This window comes from Protomyctophum parallelum (assembly GCF_964188405.1).
Source record: "Protomyctophum parallelum genome assembly, chromosome: 16".
Lineage (NCBI taxonomy): Eukaryota > Metazoa > Chordata > Actinopteri > Myctophiformes > Myctophidae > Protomyctophum > Protomyctophum parallelum.
In genome coordinates this window covers 39,868,481-39,888,972 of record NC_139711.1, presented here as the reverse complement: position 1 = coordinate 39,888,972, position 20,492 = coordinate 39,868,481, and the positions used below count along the sequence as shown (strand labels likewise).

General features: G+C 43.4%; 1 protein-coding gene across 1 annotated transcript; it reads right to left on the bottom strand.

Annotated features, from left to right (window-relative positions):
* Positions 1–9,104: 9,104 nt before the first annotated feature.
* On the bottom strand, positions 9,105–20,399 carry sil1 (SIL1 nucleotide exchange factor). The gene is made up of 12 exons (XM_083785470.1): positions 20,211–20,399; positions 18,932–19,056; positions 18,418–18,556; positions 17,525–17,630; positions 17,331–17,436; positions 16,335–16,421; positions 16,028–16,123; positions 15,532–15,653; positions 14,762–14,858; positions 13,775–13,939; positions 10,782–10,946; positions 9,105–9,313 (listed from the first exon to the last, which is right to left on the bottom strand). Exons 2-12 carry the CDS (start codon positions 19,031–19,033, stop codon positions 9,110–9,112), a joined length of 1,389 nt encoding a protein of 462 aa, XP_083641596.1. The 5' UTR covers positions 19,034–19,056; positions 20,211–20,399; the 3' UTR covers positions 9,105–9,109.
* Between the last annotated feature and the right edge of the window lie 93 nt (positions 20,400–20,492).

Below are 20,492 nucleotides of genomic sequence, written 5' to 3'. Positions count from 1 at the left end.
TCTGTTACAAGTACAAGTCCGGAATTCCACAAAAGTGGCATCAAAATGTACTTAAAGTAGTAAAAGTATATTACATCATTATATTATATCATTATGCTTTGTAATAATAATCTACAAATAACTAGTCACTAAAGTTTTCAAATAATTGTAGTAGTCCAGGAGTAAAAGTACTATATTTGCCTCTGAAACTAAAAATGCATCACTGTGGACGTATCCTCAGTGATGTATCCTCCTACGGTCATCAGGGTTTCGGGTCTCGCAACATCATACCCCTCACTCAGGTGACCCAGCCGGGGGTGATCAAGTCCCGACTTACATCCCAGTAGCTACCCTCGATCAATCCCATGAGGGAAAGACCAGGGCCACACAATCCGTTGCTCCGGAACTATACTCTGCCGGAACTTGTGCAATCTTTATTTTTTTAGAAGAATTTTGAAAGTGTGAGCTCAGATGGATTGTAAAGGATGGGCAGAGAATTAGCATTGTGCTTCAGCCCTTTATCGGTCATTGAGTTTGTATTGCCTGTGAGTCGGTTGGATATGTACATTTATGATGGTGATTTTCTTGTTGCAAGTCCAATAAATAATCCATTAATTCAGAACTACTTATTTGGAGCTGGGCATTTGTAGAATTAGCCTCATGCACACATGGGCTAATAGTGCTTTGGCTTTTTTCTTCAGGTTTAGTTCATCTATCTGGACAAATCCTTGCATGCTCTAAGTGTTCAATTGACCCTGAGGATTTTACTGTGTAAGTGTGGTTTAAGAGAGAAAGACATCTTAAGGCTTATGGTTCTTAAATCATTTTTATCCCTTCTCTGTCTCTCTCTCTCTCTCTCTCTCTCTCTCTCTCTCTCTCTCTCTCTCTCTCTCTCTCTCTCTCTCTCTCTCTCTCTCTCTCTCTCCTTTGCCTTTTATGTCTCTCTGTCGCTGCTTTGACTAGAAAAGGGAATGTATGTATACTTGGCTGGCCAGAAGTATCCCAGTTGAAGGAGACAGAGAGAGCAGGGGGAGGGTTTGTATGTGTATCAGCACTGCAGCTTGCAGTGACTAACTATCTTTCAGAAAGATCGCAGAGCTGAGACAGGGAATGTTTATACAAAGCAGCTTATTTTCCATGATCCCCAACATAAAAAAAAAAGAAAAACCTGGCTGATGCCTTATATGGAGAGTCTGAGACGGGCTCCAAGAACCCAGACCTTCAGGATTCCTGGTTAAGGAGCCTGAGATACTCACTCACACACTCTCTCTCTCTCTCTCTCTCTCTCTCTCTCTCGCTCTCAATTGGCATTGTTGGCATGACATGTGTTGCCAATAACTTGCCAAAAGCACAATTGCAAATATGAGACAATGTTAGAAGAATTGAAATGAATAATAATAATAATAATAACAACATTAGTTAATTCATAATATACATTCTTTATTAATATCTCATATCAGTCTTAACCGGCCACGTAAGTCACCTAACCTCATATCAGTCTTAACCGGCCACGTAAGTCCCCTAACCTGAGTCTTAACCGGCCACATAAGTCCCCTAACCTCATATCGGTCTTAACTGGTCACATAAGTCCCCTAACCTGAGTCTTAACCGGCCACGTAAGTCCCCTAACCTCATATCAGTCTTAACCGGCCACGTAAGTCCCCTAACCTCATATCAGTCTTAACCGGTCACGTAAGTCCCCTAACCTCATATCAGTCTTAACCGGTCACGTAAGTCCCCTAACCTCATATCAGTCTTAACCGGTCACGTAAGTCCCCTAACCTCATATCAGTCTTAACCGGCCACGTAAGTCTCCTAACCTCATATCAGTCTTAACCGGTCACGTAAGTCCCCTAACCTCATATCAGTCTTATTTAACCAGCCACGTAAGTCCCCTAACCTCATATCAGTCTTAACCGGCCACGTAAGTCCCCTAACCTCATATCAGTCTTAACCGGCCACGTAAGTCCCCTAACCTGAGTCTTAACCGGCCACGTAAGTCCCCTAACCTCATATCAGTCTTAACCGGCCACGTAAGTCCCCTAACCTCATATCAGTCTTAACCGGCCACGTAAGGCCCCTTACCTCATATCAGTCTTAACCGGCCACGTAAGTCCCCTAATCTCATATGAGTCTTAACTGGCCATGTAAGTCCCCTAACCTCATATAAGTCTTAACTGGCCACGTAAGTCCCCTAACCTCATATCAGTCTTAACTGGCCACGTAAGTCCCCTAACCTCATATCAGTCTTAACCGGCCATGTAAGTCCCCTAACCTCATATCAGTCTTAACCGGCCACGTAAGTCAGTTTCACTCCTGTGTTTCCTAATGGCTGGCAGCCAGTAGGCTCCAGTATACGTGCAGTAGGTCGATTGCATGGTGAGAGAGAGAGGTGATTCCACTGTCGGGTGAAACCTTATACAAAATAATAAATACATTTATTCCGATAGATCCGGTGTAGTTATTATTGAGTCACAAGCTCTTAATGCATTGCATTGGTTAAATATGTAAAAGCACATTGTGAGTCTTGTGACGGAACGACTAATACTATATATATATATATATATGTCATGTATGTGTTCCCAGAGAGAGAGAGAGAGAGAGAGAGAGAGAGAGAGAGCCCCATGAGGGCCCCTGGGCCGGTGATTATTTTGCAGCCCCCATTGCGCGCGTGCGCACAAAAGTTTCGTTTCGTTTTTTTTTCATCTTTTTGACCTAAATGTAACAAAATCAATGGCCATTTTCAGGGCCTCAAACCCAGTACCGCGTGGTCCATTTTCCCTGAAGGGCCCCTGGCCAATTTGGCCCTGGTGTGCACATGTGGGTGTAGGAGGAGGAGGAGGAGAGGGAGTGAGAGACAGACGGACAGGAAGTTCACATTATTTAGGTCTACTGGGGTCAAGTCATTTCCTGTTTTCCCTCCCCACCAAATGCCCCAATGTTTACAGCCCCTACATTCCTGTAACACACACACACACACACACACACACACACACACACACACACACACACACACACACACACACACACACACACACACACACACACACACACACACACACACACACGCACACACACGCCTACTTTAGTATTTCCATTTCTCAATACATAATGTTAATTCTTCTCTTCTACAATAGTTTGCCAGCTTTCGAAACTTGTTACTTGTAGGCCTACAAAACATACATTAAGTGATAGATTATGTCATTTTAGGTTTGAACATAAAAAGCATAATTGTATACGAGCAGTCAGAGATAGCTCGAGCTTGCAGATCTGCTAATTTTTTTTATTGTGAAACTTTGTGCAAGTTTCTGAATATATTTAAAGCGAACATTTTAAGCTAAAATCTTTGTTTCTGAAGGTCCCTGGGGATGGCAGATCAGTGGCCAAATACATTATAATTTTGGGAGGTCCTTGACATGAAGGAGGATTGTTAGGATTTAGGAATCGGCCTCAGGTCTTCATGGCAAAAAAACAAAAGTAATTCAGTTTGTTTAATTTTGCTTTAATTGTATTGCAGGTTTGCGGTGCTGCCGAGCCATGATTGATGATCAGCAGGTACGTATGTTTGTTCACATAGGTGCTGGGCTGCCGTCATACGAGTGTGACTGTGTGTATGGTTCTGGTCCATGGCCCATGGTGCAGTGCTGCATCTCTGGTCAGATGGTAGTCTGAGATGAAGCACTGTAGCTCGGGACGGGGGACATCAGCACTCAGCAGCAGGTTCTACGTTGTACTGCGAGTTTGGTCATTTTATCGTCTACTCAGGCATAATGTGACCCCAGACCGTTTTAAAGTTGATCGATTCAGTATTTAGATATTTGATATTCATTTTAGGCTGCCCTGGCTGTGGCTGCACCCTTCCTATACAAACCCAGTGCAGCCTTCCTATACATTACAAACCCATTGTAAATGCAGAGTTGTCGCCCACGATATCGCTAATGCTATCAATGGATCGGTCGCTAGTGCTAATATGGTTTATGCTGCGTAAATGGTGCGCTGTGACTGGCCAGTCGCTGTGATTGACAGCCTACACCTAAACCTAACCCTAACCTTAACCTCAGTAAAACTACACCTAAACCTAACCCTAACCTTAACCTCAGTAAAACTATACCTAAACCTAACCTCAGTAGAACTATACCTAAACCTAACCCTAACCCTAACCTCAGTAAAACTATACCTAAACCTAACCCTAACCTTAACCTCAGTAAAACTATACCTAAACCTAACCCTAACCCTAACCTCAGTAAAACTATACCTAAACCTAACCCTAACCTTAACCTCAGTAAAACTATACCTAAACCTAACCCTAACCTCAGTAAAACTATACCTAAACCTAACCCTAACCTTAACCTCAGTAAAACTATACCTAAACCTAACCTCAGTAAACTATACGTAAACCTAACCTTAGTAAAACTAACGCAGTGGCTGGGGGGCGTTTCCAATAACCCGAACCCGCAGCATAAACCATATTAGCGTCGCTAGTATACGGCAGTGACATAGCAGAACATTAGCAGAACATGTATGACTAACACTTCCGGTTCAAACGTGACAACAAGAGCTCTTCTTATCTGCTTATTTCGTCCATATCTCTGACACTGGCCACCTACCGCCCCGTATGGTAACCGGCGTTCAAGGTGATAAGCCTGAGTAGACGATGATATTTTTTTTAAGTGAAATATAAATACATCCTATCTCTTCTCCCCTCCTTTCGTCTCCTCTCCTCTGCTCTTCCATACATCCTATCTCCTCTCCTCTCCCCTCCTCTCATCTCCTATCCTCTGCTCTTCCCTACATCCTATCTCCTCTCCTCTCATCTCCTATCCTCTGCTCTTCCCTATACATCCTATCTCTTCTCCAACTCTCCTCTGCTCTCCTCTGCCCTTCCCTACATCCTCTCTTCTCCTCTCCTCTTCTCTTCCCTAATCCTCTCCTCTCCTCTCCTCTCCTCTCCTCTCCTCTCCTCTCCTCTCCTCTCCTCTCCTCTCCTCTCCTCTCCTCTCCTCTCCTCTCCTCTCCTCTCCTCTCCTCTCCTCTCCTCTCCTCTCCTCTCCTCTCCTCTCCTCTCCTCTCTATCCTATGCCTCCTCACTCCTCCTCTCTCCTCCTCTCTCCCGGGGTCCAGTTTTCCCAGGAATCCCTTAACCAATCACAAAGGGGGATTCCTGGAAATACTGTTCTTGGGGGCGGGGCTTAACAGCTACTTCAAGACTCCATTATGTTGTTGAGTTTTCTGTATGCACAACTATACATGTTATGTGAAGGTATCACAGGGGGTGAGATAAAGAGACCCTCCCCCCCTCCAATTCATTCATTTTATATTGCCATTTTATTTTCTAAGCAAAACGTTGTAGCTGGGACATTGGTTTGAGAACCACATGGGCACAATACCTATATGTCATTAACAGGACACTTATGTCATAGAGTCGCTTAAATTACAACACGTCCCAATACTGGTACTCTATAATGTGAAATATGTTTTTAATCTCATTTTCATGTCTGTTGTCTATCTATTATCCACATATACACATTCGACATACGCCAATGTGACCCATTGCCAAATGGGTCAGCGACCACGACTGTGACTCAGACATAACACATAGTAGCCGAAACGGCTGTTGTGGGCTTTATAGATATTATATTTTAATAGTAAAATTATATGTAATAGTAAATATGTTTAATGGATTACAATTGTGACTTTGGTGAATTGAGTACAGGACCCCAATGGAATCAATATGGACTTTTTATACCCCCTTTCTTGGATAAATCCTTTTAGCATACCTTGTATTGTAGGCTATACTGTACTTCCCTAAGCTTGTCCATGCAAACTGTTAAAGTATTCAATCAATCAATCAATCATGTCTCTTTGAATGTGCCTCGTTTCAATAACTGATTTTAAGTGTTATTTATTTGTTGCTGTTGTTTGATCCGTTTTTATTTTATTTGAATTATGTTGACTGTTAAACTAAGTATGAATGAATAAAATCAAAGGAGAGATCCAACTTTACATGTTTTATGTATTTATGTTTTTAAAGTGCAACTAGAATTAAACTCTATATAAAAAAAACTTGAGTCTCTTTTCCTCATTATTTTATTATTACGTTATGTGATTAAAGGGCAAGACCACTTTGGGTTGTGTACCTTGACATAATGTAACTAATGTTACATAATGTAACTGCAGGCAGTGATTAGAAATTGATCTTTCAAAATATGCTCCTCATTGATGTGTATGCTGAAACAGCTCTCAACTCTGAAAGTCACTCTTTTAGCACATAATAAATAAACACAAACAAAGTTGTTTTTTTCTTTGTAAGTATTAAAAAACATGTGTTTGTGCTAAAAACGTGACTTTGAGAGGCTGAGAGCTGTTCAACAAAGTGGTCTTGCCCTTTAACTTACATATAAAGCCAACGTGCATTGGTCTCACACACACACACACACACACACGCACGCACACACACACACACACACACACACACACACACACACACACACACACACACACACACACACACACACACACACACACACACACACACACACACACACACACACACACACGGCCACACGCACACACACACACACACGGCCACACGCACACACACACACACACACACACACACACACACACACACACGCACGCACACACACACACACACACACACACACACACACACACACACACACACACACACACACACACACACACACACACACACACACACACACACACACACACACACACACACGGCCACACGGCACACGGCCACACGCCCTATCCTAGATGCTCTTGCAGAGCCCCGCTCCAGAATGTAAAGTTGTAGATTAATTTTTTGTCAGTGAGTCAGTCATTTAAAACCAATACATTCCTTCTGGTGGTTTGATTGCTGAAACATGATTTGAGACTAGTTTGTGGGAGGGGCTAGCTGGCTAAAACGTGCATGCAATGCATGATGGGTACATGAATCTAATTCCAAAAATAAACGTTTACTAGTCAAAATGTACCATAATTTCTCCCAAATCTCATCAAGTTATGTTTCAATGATGTCGCATATTGAAATTAACACAGTATATCTTTTTGGATAAACGTTATATTTTATAGTAACTAACCATCGATGAGACTGGTATGTGTGTGCATGGCTACTCCACGTCGCCCGTGTACAACTCATACTTACCTGGCAGGGGAGACACCATGATCATGAAGGTGGTTCACCCAGGTTGAGGCTTGGCCATTGCACTCCGGCCGAGCTGATATACTTGCGAATTCCTCAAATGTGGGAATCTCGACTGCATAATTTGTGGTAGTGGGGGACTGCGTTCGCGCTCTCCCCTGATTAACTGTTAAAAGGAAAAACCAAAGTATATACTCTGTGTGCCTTGATGTTGTGGCAGAATAACAGGTAATAATTATATCAATGACTTTTACTTCACCACGATGATGATATTGATAATGTTCGTACGCATTGGTTGATGTTGCAGATGTCATTTTTACGCTCTCTGGAGTTAAATTATTGTTAAAGACCTGTATTACGTAATTTACCAAGAAGTCTACAGATAATTAGAGAATGTAGAAACATTGTTATTTTGATCAACATTTGCCTGTAATGCATGGCATTGTGGACTGACTGGACAGAGTCTTATCCAACAATAACAAAACATTCTTTAGTTTTGGATCTGCGAGACAAATCTCATCAAATGGTGGTCCGTGGCTCAAATGCAGAATAAATATTTAAATGGTCCTTAAAATCACTGGCTGGCCTACAGTATTTTATATACGTTTGACGGAACGCTGCGCCCTCTTGTGGAGAATGGCTTGAACTGCAGTTATCTTTGGACAGCAAACATGTTTAGCTCAACATGACACTTTGTATTGTCTTGGTGTAATGCTATTGTTTTCTGTACTACGTGTTGTTGTGGGTGCATGACATGTTGAATAGACCTGTGATGATGAATATCCTTCGGGACAATAAAGAGTATTATCATTAATGGTCGCAAGGAGTTGCATTGGTGTGGACTGGCCTTAACTATATTGGCGAGATATCTTCAATAGTTGCTCTGTTAGAAATTGATAATGCCAAATACAAATAATCTACGCATTTACTTTTTACAGTGACAGTCAAAGTCACACTTTTATCACATAAACATATGAAAACAAAACAAAACTAAAAACATACATTTGTTGTTGATACCAGTATTTGAAGATCCAGATCCGTGTCTCTAGTTAATTTGGCCTACGGCTTTTTCTTCCTCCAGTAAAATGTAGAGGAAGTTATTTTATTTTAAGAAAATGTCATAGCAGGTTGAGAATAATAATAACTGCCAGAATCTACTTAGTTTTCATTTCTTTCTTTGCTAAAAGGTGTGATTGATAGCCGTTTCACCGTGCAATCCAAGTCAATGTAGAGATGATCAATTTCTAATCAACAGGGAAACTCTATTGAAGATATCTCACCAATATCTGGAGTTAACTCAAGGCAAGGTAACTATTAATTTGAACCATAGTGGTCATTTTGCTTTAACCCATTCTGAACGGGCACCCATTTTGGTGTCAGCATCATGTTATGCTTTAGCTATTGAAAAATAGCAGATCTACAAGCTCATATCGCGCCACCGAGTGGCGCGATACGAGCTTGTAGGTCTGCTATTTTTGAAAAATCGAAGAGCGACTGACATTTCTAGAATCTGATCTCGGGTCAGAATTGGTTAATCAGACCAGTGTGTGTCCAGTGGAAACCTCGTATGAATCTGATCTCAGGTCAGAATGGGTTAAACCTGATGTATAGTTCAAGAACATAGATCTACAGGCAGACAACATGTCACACAATGCAACACATTGTGATTTTGTAGATGTGCCATTTCAGGTGCGTGGACATTTATGAATCAAAGTGGCAATTTCTTTCATCGTGCAGCCCTACTCAGCACGCAGAATTGAGTCTGAGAACATTTCCAGCAGGTCCAACATTTTGTGCAGAACTTTAATGTGTCATTGGTACTTGGTAGTGACACCAGTTAACCTCAACCAGATCAACAACATCAAATGTTCACAACCCACGTCCTCGAGGGTGAGTCGATTCATTTCCACGATGGTTTTGATGAGAATCATATATAGGCACATAGCAGTCAGTCAGGCATGTTTAAAGCCACTTTAATTTGAATTCCAGTGTGTCGAGCAGATCGAGTATCTCGCCAAAGTAGCCGTTCTCTTCTCCCAGATTCCTCTCCGTGTGGACCAGCTCCTGGTACTGGCCCCTCAGGACGCCCAGCGTGAACGACAGAGTTCCGTCGGAGCGATACCGAGACAAACACACCGGAGCCATCGCCAACAATGTCCGCAAAGTCTGCAATAGGACAGACAGGGCATACAATGAATCCACTAAGACCAGAGACCGATTCAAAGTCTGCAATAGGACAGGGCATATACAATGAATCCACTAAGACCGGAGACCGATTCTACAAGTGTCTTTTAAAAGGTTTTCTGAAAAAACACATGTTGCTATATCGGTATTTCATGTCCGCCGACCCCCATCTCAAAATATTTCGTTCCAAGGACCCCCCCAGAAGCAAAGATTTGAGTTACAAATGTTCGTTTAAAAATATATATACTGTATATTCAAAGATTTGCTCAATTCTTTCACACACACACATTCCCCTCGATTATCCAATGAATAAAAAAAAGTAATGATAGATAGAACTAGAACTGCACTCTGTCGAGTGCATACTTGCTTGTTGCACACTAGTAGGCCATAAATGGCCAACTAGTGCGCAAGCAGAGCGCGCAAGTCCTTTCGACCGCTGTAAACTGTCAAATCTCAGTATCTCTGTGAAGGAACGTTTGAAATGATTAATGTTTAGATGTAACTATTTGCTACCTACCTACTTTATGCATATAAACACCTAGTATTATTAAGTATGGTTCAAGTTTCTATCTATATAAGAAATACTGTTTTATCGTTGTAGATATATTCTGGATCCCTTTTTAGTTTTTCAGAGACAAATAAATCATTGATATGTGTTGATATCCCCCAGCTGTTCCGCCATTTGATGCTTACGCAGAAAAACATCAAATCTGTGCCTGGTTTGCTGGGACCAAATGACCACAAATGACCATATTTCTTACGTCATCATTAAGAGCTAGTCATACACATACACACCACGTACTCTGGTCCCAGCAGATCAGGCACAATTTGCTATTTTATTTTTACTGATTATGTATATAGTATACGTATGACTAGCTCTAAATGATGACGTAAGAAATATATATAGTATATATATAGTATATAGGCATATACTATATACGTATACATATATACTCTATACTGTATAAAGTGTGTAGTTGTAAGTTGATTAGCGGTATACTGTGGTTACTTTGCGCCAAAAACCGTGACAGCTGTTCCGCCATTTGATGCTTACGCAGAAAAACATCAAATCTGTGCCTGTGTTGCTGGACCAAATGACCACAAATGACCATATTTCTTACGTCATCATTAAGAGCTAGTCATACACATACACACCACGTACTCTGGTCCCAGCAGATCAGGCACAATTTGCTATTTTATTTTTTACTGATTATGTATATAGTATACGTATGACTAGCTCTAAATGATGACGTAAGAGATATGGTCATTTGTGGTCATTTGGTCCAGCAACACAGGCACAGATTTGATGTTTTTCTGCGTAAGCATCGAATGGCGGAACAGCTGTCACGACGAAGGAGACCGGGCGAAAACATTACTTGCGCGCTCTGCTTGCGCAAGTAATAACCACCAAGACAATATAATAGCATCCATATATTTATTTCGCACGCACCTTCTCTCTCCAGTCGTGCTCAGAGGAGTCCAGCAGCTCTGGCACCAGAGTGCACCATCCTCCCTCTAGAAGCTGAGGCTGCAGGGGCACCCTGGAGTACTGACGCAGGCGCTCCTCGTGGGCCTCGTCCGGGATGGGCTCCATGCCGGGCTGCAGAACCACCTCCTGCATGGAAAGGACGGTACAACGGTTCATTACTACTCCATCTATTTAAGTTCAAATCTGGAGTAAAATCTTTTTAAGTGAAAAAAATTAAGGTTTTATGAGCCAATGAACATTGCAGTTTTATGAAAATTCTTCTTCTGCTCCTAAATACATACATGCAGTATCACATGTTTATGGAACTTTACAGCATGGTAGAGGGTCATGCCATATAGCACTGAAACCAGTCTCACTCCAATTGGCCAAAGGGGGGGCGCTAGCAATAGTTTGAAAATAACAGGCATAACTCGTGTCTCATTTGGCCAAAAGCCATGGCACTTGTTTCCACATGTACCTTGACTCATCTGTGACTTTGACCAGTAAGCTCTGCCATCAGATTTTCCACCATTTTGGGCAGTTTGAAAAATGCAAACAAAAATGCACTAACACTGGGTGACCTAAAGTGGCACTGTTGAGCTGCCTAAAAGGGCTAATTGCTTGGTCCCGTCTTTTTTGTTATTAAACCCCTCTGACGTGTCACATCTTTGAGGGGCACTAGCCGCTCCTATGCCCAGCTTTCTGGGTTTGTGTGAACACAAACATTGGCTTGTGACTTGATTGGCTGATCACGGAATGTGATGTACTGTATGATGATAAGAGTGCCCCTCACTTCACACATGTGTGATTATTCTTTTAATGCTAATTTTGGTCATGAGTGGTATGGCCGATTTGATACTGTAGCCTAGGGGATATTTCTCATGTTTTTTTAACATGCTTAAAATACATCTTGCAGGAAGAGAGAGATTTAAAACTTGAAACCAACTAGGGGACTAACTAATAGGTCATTTGAACAGTGATGCCTGCCAGTCACAATGTGGGAGAGGGTCTCAATTTTGTGGGATGCCTGAAAGGTTTTGGAAATGAGGGAAGGGGACGTCTGGTCACCCTACGCCCTGCGGTCTTCAGGGCAGCGTCTTTGGATGGGTGGAAGGTCGTCATTTTGGGGGTCATGGCGATGGCGGATGCGCTCTAGCTCCGTCATTACATCCGCTTCTCGCCTCAGGAAGCACACCAGGTGGTGGAAGGAGACGCAGGGCTCGCCTGTGTCTTGGAGCTTCAGGTTGTGCTCAGCCCATAGTTTCTGCGTCCAGCGGGGTAGCTTCAGGAGGATGTCACGGGTGACCGGGTTGAAGGTTACGCATACGGACCGGTCGCGTCCCAGTTCTTCCAGCTTGGCGTCGAGATTGTCGACGGCCTGCGCGAGGATGTGGCAGTCCTCGCCCGTTCGCACTGGCGGCAGGCCGATTACTTTGCCGGTAAGTGCTGCGATAACGACAGCGGGGCTGTTATAGCGGTCTTGGAGCCTCCTCATCGCCTTTCTGTACCCACCTCTCGGGTCTGGGTCCCAAAGGCAGTACTGTATGACGTTCCTGGCCTCTCCCGCCGTGTAGTGGTTGAGGTATTGCGTCCTTTCGGAGTCTGTTACCATGGTCTCGTCCCCAAAGTGGCTTTCGAAGATCCGCACAAAACAGGGGAAGTACAGAAGATCCGTCCCGTCGAAGGTCTCCAACACGATAGGGCGTCGCGAACGGGCTATCGCAGAGAGGCCATCGGCGATTGCTTTGAGGAATGCTTGATGGGTGTTCCGATGACCGACCCCACCATCCTCAATGCTCGTGTCAAAGGGTACTTCGCTGGCCATGTTTCTGTTTCTGTGGGCTCTCTTCACAGCGTCTTTTCTTTAAATAGCTGGCTGGAGACCAGAGATGACCACACCTATTTTTATTAAGCTAATTGGCTTAAGCCGTTGTCTGTCAACGCAGTTCTCCCGCATCGTGGAAAACAACATCATCGATTAGCCCTATTCTAGTCCTATTTTTGGAGGGGCGCTCTTATCATCGTACATCATCATGGATCATCTCATACTGGCCAATCAGAATGCCTGTTGCCTGTGATTGGTTAGCTTTACATATGACGTAAACATTTCAAACGGGTGAAGACAACTGAAATGACAACTGAATGCATGTGATGTCCCTTATTGGCTAAGCGCCTGTGATTGGTTGGCCGATTTGCTCGTTTACATATGACGTAAGTTTTCCCTTCAATGTCAATGGCGTTTAATGTTTTGATGTTTAATTTACGTCATATTTAGTGGACATTTGACCTAATTTCTCCGTTCATTATCAATGGCAAATCTTGAGACGTGTGGGGACAAAAGCTGTTTGAAATCACACTCATGTAAAGTGAGGGGCGCTCTTATCATCATACATCATCATACATTATCATACATCACATTACGCGCTCAGCCAATACAAATCATCACATTCTGTGGTACAAACACAGCGCACACAAAGCTGTGCATTGCCCCTAAAAAATATATATATATATAACTTGTGGCCTATTGCTTCATGGGTTCGGGGCCTTAACCCATTCTGACCTGAGATCAGATTCTAAAAATGTCTTCTACATCCTGACAGTTTTCTGAAAAAGCTATGTTTCTATGTCGTTCTTCGATTAAAATAAATAAATAGCAGACCTACAAGCTCGTAGCGCGCCACTCGGTGGCCACTCGCTATGAGCTTGTAGATCTGCTATTTTTCAATAGCTAAAGCATAACATAATGCTAACACCAAAAGGGGTTCCCGCCCAAAATGGGTCTGTTTGGCGTTTTTTAAGGCATGCATATTAGACACACCAAGGGACCGACATGCGGTGCTTGCGGTTAGGGTTTGATGTAGGTTGTCGGTCTAATGACAGTCGGACCAATAGTATGTCTAAACTAAAGTGGTTTGGGCTTTAGCCTTTCACTGATGAGTTGAATGATGTAAATGCATATTTGGCTGGGTTTTTACCCTCTCACTGATCATGTCGTAGAGCAGCGTGATGATACGAACACGGAGACCTTCGCCCCCTTCGCCTCTGAACAGCTCCGATAGGACCTGCAGCCCCCCATGTGACAGGAAGTGGTTCTGAGCTTGCGGGAAGTGACGTAACAGGGACCCCACTGCAAACAGAACCTGAGTGCAGAGACAGGACATATTATTATTATTAATATATATAGCTGATCTACAAGCTTGACGATTTTCTTTTCTTTTTAAAATTATTTGTTTTAAATATAGATTAAACTAGAAAAAGTGCCCTTCTGGGCACAGGTCTCCACCAGGATAGGAATGTAGGACATTGCAGCTTGCCTTCATCTGGTGGTTGGATAAAAGGGCAACAAAAGTAAATTAGAGGTAAAAACACTTTTCGGCCAGTTATAGCGCCACCTTGAGGCTGAGTTGAAATTGTTCATGTGGCCTTTCTTCCTCGGCCTAGTGGGAATGTGCGTGCACAATTTCACGGAAATCACGCGATGTGTTCATGATTTGCAGCATTTTGTTTGAAACTGAGCTGAACTTTGGAAGCCAATCTTAACCAATCAGGATGGAGTCTGAGAAATCTGAAAGACCCGTTTCGTTGAATGGCTCTAGAGAGACTGTGTACCAATTTGCGCGATGTTTGGACAAAATCTGTAGGTGTACTGTGCAAAAACTTGTTTTGCACAAAGCGGCCTCCTGGTGGAACAGAACAGGCCGTTCTGGAAATTGTGGGGCAGAGGTTCATCGTTGGCATCCAGGGAGTGCGTGTGCAAAATTTGGCATCGACCGGGTTAATGGTGCCGGAGATTAGCTGCTCACGGACACACACACGGACGGACACACGGACGGACACAGTGCAAAACATACTCTCCCCCCATGCCTTCGGCCTGGTGGAGACAATCAATGAGTTTGATTAACTCTTGCACTCCTGCTAATAACTTTCTTTCTAATTATTTTTAACACTATGAGTGTCTGTACCTTCTTTTTAACACTATGGGGTCTTGGAGTGGCCAGCAATGTCAGCAACCTCTGGAGGGTGCCGTTCTCTGCCGCCTCCACCTGGACTACTGGGTTACTGCAGGACAAAGGAACAATATTATTGTTATGCCATGATTAGTGTCTCCAGACAACCAGAGATCTTCGCCCACTGAAGAGTGTACAAATGGAACCAATAGACCGGTAAGGGTCAAATGGAAGTTGTTGTGATTTGGCACAAAAATAATTGAATCTGTTCCGATTGCATTAAACGACGTTACACTCACTTTATGCATGTGCATACCCTTTTATCGATTATTATTTTATTTATTTTATTATTAGTGATCTTTCTATCAATTAATCAATCAATTCTATCAATTAAATTAATCGTGAAGCATGTTTCTTTTTTACACCATTTCACAACACATCACAAGGCGAAAACTTGTGTGGTTGTTGATCAGCAATTCTGCTACTTTTGCGCAACACTTGAAGTAGGTAACGAATAGGATCAAGGGATTGGTGGGTGGCAGTTGCTCAGGGCTAGAGTGGCCGGTAGAGTGGTCAGATGGGAACGTGAGGTTGCCAGTTCGATCCCAGGCTCCCCCAGAGTTAGTGTCAAAGCGTTCTTGAGCAAGACTCTGAACCCCAAATTGCTCCCGGTGTACCTTGCATTGTTCAGTGTGTGAATGGGTGAATGTAATGTACAATCTATATGAAGCGCCTTGGATAAAAAGCGCTATATTAATGCATTCATTGGCGGTGGTTCTTCCTACCTGGACAGAGCAGATCCCAGAACAAACGCAGAACCTTCTTGTAGCTGGTAGTTAGAACTGTTCAGACAATCTAACATGATCTGAAGACCTCCCATGGAGAACAACGTCTGGGCATTATCCACCTAACACACACACACACACACACACACACACACACACACACACACACACACACACACACACACACACACACACACACACACACACACACACACACACACACACACACACACACACACACACACACACACACACACACACACACACACACACACACACACACACACACACACAACCCAGTGAACCCAGGGTACATGATTCACTGATGATGATGCGTCTAGGTTGGAAGAACTATTAGTTAAAATGATAAAAAATGCTTAAGATTACAGCCCTATCATTATTACCAGAATATAGAGCTTGTGTGTGTGTGGGTGTGTGTGTGTGCGTGCGTTTGTGTGTGTGTGTGTGTGTGTGTGTTTGTGTGTATGAAGTGTACCTGATGCACCAGGTATTCCAGTTCCAGCAGGATTTTCAGTTGTCTCTCTGTGGTGATGTTGGTGCTGCGAAACTGGGCTAGCAGGCGGCTCAGAATCTGCATTAACACGGACACACACGCACGCACGCTCACATTAAAAAATTAACTATAGCGCCTCTCCAATACATGGCTCTTTGGAAGATTATGTCATATCGCAGCCAAGTATCATGGGATTTTTAATGTATGTTTAGAGCGAAGTCCAGCGAAGTCTATTTCACTAAAATATTATTTAAAAGAAGAAGCAATACTTTGTAGACTTTTGGCTGACCTGAGCATCAGTCTCCACAAGCATGTCCAGGTCGGCCATGTCTCTCTTCAGCTCCTCCATGGGGCGGAACTGAGACCTCACCGTGTCCTACAGTACAAACACAGAGTCGCAGCCAGTCTGCTATTTTTGAAAATTCGAAGAACGACCGACATAGAAACATAGATTCTTCAGAAAAATGTCAGGATGTAGAAGACATTTTTAGAATCTGATCTCAGGTCAAAATGGGTTAAGGTTCCATTTGGTTCAAATGGAAATGTCTAGTGTGGGGTGTCGCTAGGCAACCAGCCGCCAGGTGAGCATAGTAGTAGCCCAGACAGCCAGTGGGGAGGAGGCAGAACGCAGCCAAGGAGAACACGCCTACTCGGCCTCGTCATCTCCGGCCAGACGTACTACCCCGCCTACCTATTGGCTCAAGGCCAGGTGTACGCGCCTGCGCCACCTTCCAGGGAAGGTTAAAAGGGAAGGACTGTCTGCTTCTGCGCTCATTCCCCACTGACTGTTGACAGGGACAGTTCGGGCATGCTCGGCGGTAAGCGATATCTCGCCCATCCTCTCGCACCAGGCATATCTACATTAATATGAGCGTGATACTAAAAGCCTATTTCTCCTCCTGTATAGGTCACCCGCTGCCCCGGACGAATCGATAACGACGAGAGTTCCACTTCCCCTGGGAGAATATTGACCAGGGAAAGAAGCACCTGTCAAACCCGGGGACAGAGTGTGATCTGTATATTAGGGCGCACTAAGCCCGTTAGGGAAAAGGACCCTAACTAACCTAACTAACTAACTAGCCTATCCTGCCCGTGTGACGGGCGCCAGAGAAGAGGCGGAGTTCTGTTGTTTAAAGACATTTTTGAGTTGCATCTAATGCCGCACGCCTAAAAGCGCACTTATCCCAATAAACGGCCTTGGTGGCCCAATCTGATCAGTGCCTTGTGTGTTGGTGTCCGCTCAGTGCTCACACTAGAATCAATGTTATAGAGCAGGTGTTGTTACCTCATTGTTGTCTGAGTTCTCTGCATGCAGCGCTTCCATCTTCTGCAGAGCTTCCTTCAGCTCAGCAGTGCTGAACGAACGATTCTGGCCTTCCTCCACGTTCTGCCTGGACAGTATTTATAACTACATTGCAGCATTGATCCTTTTACTTAAGTAAACTGGTGGAAACAGTGTTTCAGATAAGATAATCCTACCTGAGTTTGCGTGCAGAGTTTTTCCTCTGCTCCTCTCCCTGTCGCACCTCTCTCTGGCCTGTCTGAAGGTTTAGCCGGACGTGGGAACCTCGTGGCACTGCCTCCCCTAGATATTCATTCATTCATAGTGTACCAAACAGACGGTTAACACGGGAACCTTGTGGCACTGCCCCCCTAGATATTCATTCATTCATTCATTCATAGTGTACCAAACAGACAGTTAACATGGGAACCTTGTGGCACTGCCTCCCCTAGATATTCATAGTGTCAAACACACAGTTACAGACACAAACAATAGCCTGGCCCAGCCTGTGTGGTTTCTGGTCTAGAGGGGCGGGCGCAAACAGGCAGTGGATCCTATTGGTTCACCGATCTGAGCGCCCGCCCCCGATTGAATATCAATCATATCAGGCGACCAGGAAACTTAATGACCAGGTAAGAGGATATCAACACAGTGGAAACAGGAAGGGTAGTAGTAAGGCCGTAGAACAGACGACTTGGGACACCGGTCATTTAGGAGAGAGAACCCACTTTAACTGGCTTTTAGTTCATTAATGTTAAACATGAATTAAAAATATTATTTATTTATCATTTATTATAAATATATACATAGTGTTTGTAGGGAGGTGGCCCTTCAAGATTGTTCGAAAAATAGTGGGTCCAGAGGCTCGAAAAAGGTTGAGAAGCACTGATGCCATTGCCGCGCCAGTCGAAACTCTATACGGCTTGTGCAAGGACGCGCTGCGATTGGCCAGTAGCCACTTTGAGTGGCAGTCGTGGGAAAACGCTCTCCCCAGAACATGATTTACTATTGTCTGTCTATCGGGTCACAACTAGTGTGGTTATAACTAAGCACAACAAGCCGTGTAGAATTTAAAATGTGGCGCCATTACCTGGTTTGAGGGTCTGCCACTCGCTGGTAGGTTGGACCACCTTGAGGTCTGATTCTTCCTCTTCTGTTGCGGTTGTTGCATCCTCTCCGCTGTCTCCACCTCCGTCTCCGCCCTCCACCACAGTCAAGGCGGAGTCAGGCTTCACAGGAAGGAAGGAAGGAACACACAGGAAAACGTTACACATCCTTTCTTTGCACAATGGCATTTCAGCACGTCACCCAATTTGCATATTATCACTCAGAACAATGTCCAATCAGGGAATAAATCAATAAATTCCGTACCAATACATTTCTTCACCAAGGTGTCTAGTAACACATCTCACAAAAATTTAAACTCAGTTTCCCTAGGAGAATGTGTGACAGCTGCTGAAAGTTGGGGTGCCATTAATAACCTATATGCAGGCAACATTTAAGTAGCATGTGACGGTTCAAACTAGGCAGTTTTCATGATTCTGCCTGAATCCATTGGAAGCTTTAGTTTTGCATGAAAAACACTACTTGACCGACTGTCTCACCTTTTGGCGGACGGTGGTGGCGGACAGACGACAACAAAGCAGCAACATGAAGGCACATATCAACCCATCAAACAATCCTCTCGTACTACAATTGGCTCTCATCGTTGTAGTAGTGCCTGAATTGACTGAAACATTGAAATGACATCTGATTGATTGATTGATTGATTGAAAATGTTATTAACAGTTTGTAGAATGGGTACAGTTCAAGGAAAGTACAGGTCAATACAAAATCTGCTAAGAGGATAAAACCAGAAAAAGCACTAAGACTTGTTTACATAAGGGTCCTCATTTTTCAATTCATCAAAACATTTAAAGACATACACATATACACTTCTCTAATCTCTATGGAAACAAAAGAAAGAAAGAAGAACAGATCAGCACACATATACAACAATATAACACATAACACTAACGTCTTTCTCCTGATCAGCAGGTTCAAATTGAATCTGACTATAGAGGTTCAAATTTAACCTTTGATCAGGCACGAGAAAGAAGTTTAACGTGTGTTATTCAATATTAATATAGGCTATACATTAGCCCCTTTCGGGACCCTACGTAAAACTTTTTTGATATTTTGTTTAGTTTTACGTTGGGTCCCTGCTCGCTAGTGTATTTTCGTATGGAAATTCCTAAATGCGGATGTGGAGATTCTCTCTAAAACGCCTCCCCGCGGCATGTGACGCCATTATTTTCCTTGAGTTATTCTGAATTCGGTAACTTTAAGTAGCTATACATCCCGGTGCGAATATCTCCTGTGGCGCGGAAGCCGTTAAGTATTTTTAATCTTTGTTTGACCGATTTGGTCGCTTTATTTCTTCTTGTTTGTTTACCGTTTATTGTACCGCCTCCCGGTGTGCGGTTGGCTTGTGAGGCTACGTCCCTGCCTCTGATCTGCTGTGTCATAGCTATAGCGCCACTAGCTAGCCAGATAGGCGGTACAATGAGGTGTCAATAAACAAGAAGAATCCAAGCTTCCAAATCGGGCAAACATATATTAAAAATACTTAACGGCTTCCGCGCCACAGGAGATATTCGCAAAGGTATGTATGTGTACTTATACTTTACATATTCAGAAAGCCTCATACTGAAGAATATCGTCAAACAGCGCGGGGAGGCGTTTTAACATGTAAACACGAGCCAGTAAATGTTTTAATCAGGTGGCATGGACGACGAGGAACAGGACCCAATGCACTGGGTCGAACAAATGTCAGAAACTTCAGTAGCATTTGGGTTCTGCTTGGAGGGCTAGCTATACATATAAATATTCTTTCTCACTCACCTGTTTCAGTGACCTCTCTTCAACGTTACAAAAGGGTAAATGCCACTAATAATATAATAAAAATAACAACAAAGTCTTATTTTTCTCTTCTCAAACAACAGATAATAAGACATTAGTGCCGTATGTGTTATATTTATATTAAACACAACAGATGTGGCGTTAACCGTTAACAGTAGAAACTCTTCCGCACACACCACATGTCAATTGTCATTTCCACACAGCCTGCTCATTGGCTGAAAGAGCAGCGACAGCCAGCTGCCGACTGCTCATTGGATGAAATGC

Coding starts and splice junctions, on each gene's coding strand:
- sil1 (XM_083785470.1), bottom strand. CDS start 19,033: ATGAGAGCCAATTGTAGTACGAGAGGATTGTTTGATGGGTTGATATGT. Junction 18,557..18,931: donor CCACCACCGTCCGCCAAAAG/GTGAGACAGTCG, acceptor CTTCCTGTGAAG/CCTGACTCCGCCTTGACTGT. Junction 16,124..16,334: donor TTGTGGAGACTGATGCTCAG/GTCAGCCAAAAG, acceptor GTGTTAATGCAG/ATTCTGAGCCGCCTGCTAGC.